This window comes from Nanorana parkeri, unplaced genomic scaffold (genome assembly GCF_000935625.1).
Source record: "Nanorana parkeri isolate BGI_ZX_2015 unplaced genomic scaffold, ASM93562v1 scaffold167, whole genome shotgun sequence".
In the NCBI taxonomy this organism is placed as follows: domain Eukaryota; kingdom Metazoa; phylum Chordata; class Amphibia; order Anura; family Dicroglossidae; genus Nanorana; species Nanorana parkeri.
The window spans coordinates 458,020-465,455 of NW_017306435.1; the positions used below are offsets into that span (position 1 = coordinate 458,020).

Here is a 7,436-nt window from a genome sequence, read left to right on the forward strand (position 1 = left end):
TTGAGAATATTGTCAGTGGAATGGCAGATGGTAGTATGTGCAAGAAAGGTGTGCAGATGGTATGACAGTTGGCAGTATATGCAAGAAAGAAGTACAAAGTGTATGACATAGGAAAGTGTGTGGAGGGGATAAATACATGGGGTATGACAGGAGAAGTGTAGTAAGTAGGACAAATGACATTGTGTGCTGTAGGGGAGTGCGGAGGGTATGATGGTGGGCAATATGTGCAGAAGAGGAGTGTGGAAGCAATGTTGGGGGAAGTATGTGCAGAACAGGAGTAATGTGGTGCACTGAAGTTTTTTTTAGGGTTATCCCAGTTATGCTGAACACTGGGTGCTGAGGGGTTAAGGCACTTGTACTGGGCACAGAAGGTTCATTACACATATGCTGGGGTCTGAGTGCTGAGGGTTGCCACATGTGCTGGTGACTGGCCACTGAAGGGTAAGTGCACAGGCACTAGCTACTGGCTGCTGAAGGATAAATGCACATAAGCAGAATAATATGTACTATGTGCTAAGGGTTTAACATACATGGGCGCCTAAACTGGGGACTGGGCATTAAGAGGTTAATGTTTACATACCAGGAACAGGTCACTGAGGACTTAATGCACAAAACTCTGAATTTTCATCACTAAAAAGTTGATGCATGTGCTCTTTAACCATATTGCATCCAATTCAGATAGGTCACTGAGGGGGTTACGGTTTTTAAGCTGGGGGTAGGTGACCAAGGGGTTAATTTTTATTATATGGCAGCTGATCACAGCGGGGTTATTTCACATACACTGGTTACCAAAGTAGTTAATGCAGATTACTACAGACTGGTCACTAATGTGTTAATGTACAAACCTTTCTGGTATAAAACTGGATGGAGAGCTCTTTGTTTTGGAGGAACATCTAAGTGCGAGTATTGATCAGACATGTGCGATTTGTTTCGCTACGAATCGAAATTCGGACGAAATTTCGGAGATTCGGACGTATCCGAATTACAGGTATAACGAATGCAAACGAATCCGAATTTCCGATTCGTGTTTTTTGGACGAAAATTCCGAAACTAATTGACTTTCGGACCCGAATTCCGAAAAACAAAATAAAGCAAAATCCGAATCGAAACAAAACTAATTTTTTGCTGGTGCACATGCCTAGTATTGATGTTGGAGAGGGAGGTGTATGTGCTGGGGGAGGGATGCAGGGGAAAGACCAACATGTGTCCACATACATACATACACAAAAAATGCTGGACTAGACTCACACTTTACAGTTGCTAAGAAGCACTGAGAATCATACTTCTGCAGAAGGGGACAACAGGCATACAAGGGAAAGACGTGTGTGTGTGCGTGCGCGTGTGCTGGAGGGAGGCACTTACAGGGGAAAGACCAGTGTGTGTGCGCGCTGAAGGTGCGATCTTACATGGGAAAGACCAATGTGTGTGTGCTGGAGGTGCGATCTTACAAGGGAAAGACCGATGTGTGTGTGCTGGAGGTGCGATCTTACAAGGGAAAGACCAATGTATGGGGGGCTTACAGGGGAAAGATCAGTGTGTGTGTGTGTGTGTGTGTGTGTGTGTGTGCACGCTGGAGATGGCATCACACTGGGGAAAGACGTGTGTGTGTGTGTGTGTGTGTGTATATATAGGAGATGGCATCACACTGGGGAAAGACGTGTGTGTAGGAGATGGCATCACACTGGGGAAAGACCAGTGTGTGTGTGTGTGTGTAGGAGATGGCATCACACTGGGGACAGACCAGTGTGTGTGCGTGCGTGCACGCTGGGGAAAGACCAATGTGTGTGTGCTGGAGATTGGATCACACTGGGGAAAGACCAGAGTGTGTGTGTGTGCATGCGTGCGTGCTGGAGATAGGATCACACTAGGGAAAGACCAAGACCAGACAGAATTCCCCAGTTGTTGAAGTTACACTCTGACTTAGGCATTATCTTCAAAGAGAGAGTGAACTGTGCTGTGAAAACCGAATACTGATTTGGGCATTATATTATGAAGGAAGAACTTCTCTGCTCTGTGAGATGGCACAGTATTTTAATAAGTGTACATTGTGTCTGCTGTATTGTAACATGTGGTTTGATTTCCGCACAGGCCGGCCAATTGCCTCAATATCCTTCGTCATATTTTAAAGTGGCTGACTAGGTGAGTACTACATTGACATCTAATTGCTTCTTTTTATATTCCAAGGGGTTTTTTCCCAAGCAGCTGCAGCTTTTTGCCACACCATGGTTCCATGTATTCTGTAACGTGCACATTGGACTGTGCATTTTGCCCTTAGATTTAGTAGTGCTCTGTTGTCAAGAGAGCAGCAGAACATTCTAAAAGACATTTCCTGGAAGTTTAGGCATAAACATTTCTCGAATATCACATTTCCCTGCAGTTTCACTGAGCACTTTCTTATTGATTTTGTCTAAGCTATCACTTTGCAAATGGTTTTGTAATGGAAGCCTTCAAAGCATACAAAACAAAGAGGAAATTTGTATTTGGCAGACAGATATACAACTGTACAAACAAGCCAGGTGACAGAGTCTAATGGGGCACAGGAGGAAGATGACTCATTCAGGAAGGTTATTTTAGAATATCCTGACTGCTGCCTTTCATTCATACCTGTAGCAGTCAGACTAAATGCTGCAAGACATAATGGGTACAGGAACTGGTGAAGATGGGTACAGGAACTGGTGAAGGCGCCCTGTGCGAGAAAGCTTTACAGCACCCCTCAGTGGCCACACCCATTTTTCCCACTATCCGCACCATTTAAAGACTCCTATTTTGTTAAGCCGCAAACAAAAATATATTAAAAGTATGATAAAAATAAAACTTTTATTCAAAAGTATTAAACTTGTAGGCACAATATACAGGTGAAAGTCGAATAATTAGAATATCGTGCAAAGTTCATTTATTTCACTAATGCGACTTAAAAGGTGAAACTAATATATGAGATAGACTCATTACATGCAAAGCAAGATAGTTCAAGCCGTGATTTGTCATAATTGTGATGCTTATGGCTTACAGCTCATGAAAACCCCAAGAACCCCAAATCCACAACCTCAAAAAAGTAGATTATTGCATGCAATCAATAAAACAAGGATTGTACATAGAACAATATCGGACCTCTGAAAAGTACAAGCATGCATATGTACTCAGTACTTGGTTTGGGCCCCTTTTGCAGAACTTACTGCAATTACTTTTGCACGATATTCTAATTATTCGAGTTTCACCTGTAAGTATTCTTATCAAATAAAACAACAGAAGGCAAACAATAAATGTCAAACTACAATAGAGTCTATAAAAATAAAGTGTTAGGTTGTCATGCCGGTCCCTTTTTTCAAGTCAGTATATCTCGAAAAATTTAAAATAGAAAACAGAACACAAAACCTAGACTACGTGTAAAATGAATGAATTACTATTTGTCCGAATATACGAAAAATGCATTCAGGCGCATAACAATTTGTTTGAGAATGTGCGGCGGCCATGTTGGCCACCGGCGTGTTCTGTGAATGCGTGCCACCATCTTGGAGGCAGGGAGCATGACGTTACATGACATCAGGTGATGTCACACGCCGATATAGGCGCCGCCATCTTGGTGTATACCTGGATATACACCAAGATGGCGGCGCCCAACATGTGCGGTGTTATATGACGTCATGCGTCCTGCCTCCAGAACACGCCAATGGCTGAATCCAAAATAGCATAAAAATGTGTTTTGTTTGATGAAACGAATTAACGTTTTTAGTTTTCGTTCATTTCATGTGAAATTAAATGAAGGGGGGAGGGGGTCAGTTTTCACTTCTGTAAAATACTTTTTTATAAATTTTTTTTAAATGTATTTATTTATTACTGTTGGGGGGGGGGAGGGGGCTAGGCGGAAATATTAGACCCCTGACATTTCCCTTTTAAAATAGAAAAGAAATTGAGAGGCTCGATGGAACTTGTCTGTGCCCCCCTTCCCCACCTGCCAGTTCTACCATTCCTACACCTCCTCCCCTCTTCCCTCACCCTGTCTGTTCTTATCTCATTCTCATTCTTTCATGCTTAACCTCATATAGGGACGTACTAAGGGCCTAGTGCTCACAGAGCTGCATATGGTGTGCAGGGACAGACCCTGCTAGTTAACGATGACAGGCCGTGAGATTACCACGGCTAAGTATTGACTCTCATGCTAGCCGTCTACCTCTTGCAGATGCTGCCGAAATGCCCTATGTATGTTTTGTACGATTCCTATCTGTATTGTTTATACTCATTGTCTTTTATTCAACTTGAAAAATTATAAATAAAGAATTTATAAAAAAAGAAAAGAAATTGAGGACACCAAATCCTCAATTTCTTTTTCTACAGCCTCAGCACTCAATGAATGGGAAGCACTCAGTACAGAGGCTTCCCATTCATTCAGACACTGATAGTTAAATATTTACTATCAGCAGGTTCTGAATGGGGAGGAGCCTCTGTACTGAGTGCTTCTCCCCATTGAGGAAATCTTGACTGAACATGCTGTAATGTAAATCACAGCCTGTTCATTCATAGCTGGGGACACATAGTACTGTCCCCAGTCTCACACGGAGGACCGGTATATATCAATGATATTTACCGGTCCCCCTCTCTGCCACGCACAGAGCCGCGGTCATCCTGAAACTGACAGGATAACAGCGGCTCTGATCTCCCCCTCGCTCGGCCATCCTGACAGCAGGCAGCACTCCCTCCTGCGCCCCCCGCGGACGAGGGAGCGCTGTCATGTCGGATAGCCAGCGGTGAGGAGGAGAGAAGCCGCCCCGAGGACGAACTGTGTCGGCCGCCTGGCACCTTTGTTGGCATGGCGCCCTGTGCGGCCGCACAGCTCACACACCCCTAAGGCCGGCCCTGGTAGTCACTCTTTAAGTAAAGCTTAATTTTTCCTTTCCATGGGAGTAATTGAATTATACACCCATTAGCATTTCTGCAGTGTAAAGAAAGGGTTTTTGAACATATAATGCCATTATTGTTGTCAGGGGAGGGGCACATATACCATGTAGCCTCAATCTCATTGCCCTACTGTATTTTACACAATAATGCACTACACAGCTATCGGTATTTAAATATACACGATCAGCCATAACATTATGACCACTGATCGGTGAAGTGAATAATATTGATTATCTTGTTATAATGGCACCTGCAAGTGGATGGGATATATTAGGTAGCAAGTGAACATTTTGTCCCTAAGGTTATCCCATGTGTTGGAAAAAAATGGGAAACGTAAGGATTTGAGCAACTTTGACAAGGATGTTCCCTGTCTGCAGTGGTCAGGACCTACCAAAAGTGGTCCAAGGAAGGAAAACCAATGAAACGGCTATAGGGTCATGGCCGGCCTAGGCTCATTATTGCGCATGGGGAGTGAAGGCTGACCTGTGTAGTCCAAGCCAATAGAAGAGTAGCTGTAGCTCAAATTGCTGAAATATACCACAGTATACTTTCAAAGGTCTAGTGGAGTCCATGCCTCAGGGAGTCAGGGCTGTTTTAGCGGCAAAAGGGGGACCTACTCAATATTAGGTGGGAGGTCAAATTGTTATGGCTAATCAGTGTATGTGTAATACAAATCCTGAATGCAAAATAGACATACATGATATTTGCATCATTTAAGACATAACGTAGATTCCATTTCATATTCAGAACATCATATATAGCAACAATGCAGTGCACTCTACAAATCATAATCCATGAGGGTAGCTGTCTTCTGCATACTATTGTCATATACACTGAGTGGCCAGATTATTATGACCACATGACGTTTGTAGGCAAATAGTGGGGCATGTTCTCATGGCATGATTTGGGCCCTTTAATTCGTGTGGAACAACGTCTGAATAGCACAACATACCAAAGTATCATTGCTGATCAAGTTCATCCTATCATGTTGATGGTGTATCCCAATGGAGATGCCTTCTTCCAACAAGACAATGCGCCATGCCACGGTGCTTGTATTGTGCAGGAGTGGTTTCAAGAACATGAGGGAGACTTTACCTTGCTTAGGTGGCCCCCACAATCGCCAGCTCTCAATCCAATTGAGCATTTGTGGGACGAAGTTGAAAGAGCCATCAGGCAGCTGGTTCCACAACCATCAAATCTCACAGAACTGGACAGTACTATTCATCAGGCATGGTGTCAGATTCCTCGCATCATCTTTCAACATCTCGTGGAGTCAATGCCAAGAAGAATCGCCACAGTATTGAAGGCAAAAGGTGGCCCAACGAAGTACTGATGGGGTGGTCATAATAATCTGGCCACTCAATGTATAGTTGTCACTCCCTGTGTCTAGTGCTCACAGCAGCTTATTGGAGCTCCCTCTATTCTTTTCATGCCAGGTCACACCATTCAGCAGCATGCCTCCAGGCAATCAGTAGGCTGAAGAAGGGTATACACGGGTAGATTTTTGCACGACCATTCACACAAAAAATCCCGTCATAACATTAAATACAAGCATCAGAAACTTGCTGATTGTCGTTCGAAATTTTGTTTAATTTAAGTTTTTATTAAAAGTGATATTAATGCTTTGGGTTTTTAAAAACAATATTTATAACTAGGAGGCCCACCTTTTCTATAAAACTTGTGTTCTTCTTTAAAAGTTTTCAGTTTCTCATTTTCTAATGGGTCCCCACATCTCTCTGTACGGGTGCCTCAATTAGCTAAGCGGCTGCTGTGGAGGCATCCGTGTGTGTGCGTTCCCGGCCGTGCCAGCAGTAACTGTATGCGATCACAGACACGCGCAGCCCTGCGGCAGGCTACGCCCCTCCTCTCCACCCAACAGTTTGATTAATGGCAGATGGAGCCTGTGGCTCCTCTGTCTTCAGTACCCTCTCAACCACAACCCCCCCCCCTTCCCAAACAATAAATTCGGGAAGCGGAGGATCGCTTCAGGACCGGTGGCGGTGACAGCAGTGACACAGGTAAGTGAGAGAGGGACGAGGGAGAGAAAAAGGTACTGGGCAGTTTTTACCCTAATACAGAGAATGCATTAAGGTAAAGAACACCCAGACTTCAATACTACTTTAACATTAGAGCTGCAGCTAACGATTATTTTTAAAATCGATTAGTTAGCCGATTATTAAGTTTGATTAATCGGTTAATCGGATAAACAATAAAAAAAAAAAAAAATGGCTCCAGTGATGGGACTACTAGTTTGTATTGAGATTGTAGTCCATCACAGGAGCAAGCTTGGAGCGGTGGAAAAAATAGTGTGGTGTGCAATATAGTGAAAAGGAAAGTGTAAAATTATACAGCAATGAATGCAGAATTGCACCGGCTATAGAGGACTACAAATCCCAGCAATAGTACATTATACAGCGCAATGCAAAATATCACCAGCTATAGAGGACTACAACAAATCCCAGCAATAGTACATTATAGCTGGTGGTATTCTGCATTGCGCTGTATAATGTACTATTGCTGGGATTTGTAGTCCTCTATACAGT

At 43.4% G+C, this 7,436-nt stretch overlaps 1 protein-coding gene across 1 annotated transcript in view; it reads left to right on the forward strand.

The window, feature by feature from the left end:
* The window catches only part of ICE2 (interactor of little elongation complex ELL subunit 2), a 58,782-nt gene that overhangs the window by 49,805 nt on the left and 1,541 nt on the right, over positions 1-7,436 (forward strand). The window contains exon 14 of the mRNA XM_018554633.1: positions 2,089-2,139. Coding sequence (XP_018410135.1) covers positions 2,089-2,139 — 51 coding nt within the window. The remainder of the gene's footprint in view (positions 1-2,088; positions 2,140-7,436) is intronic.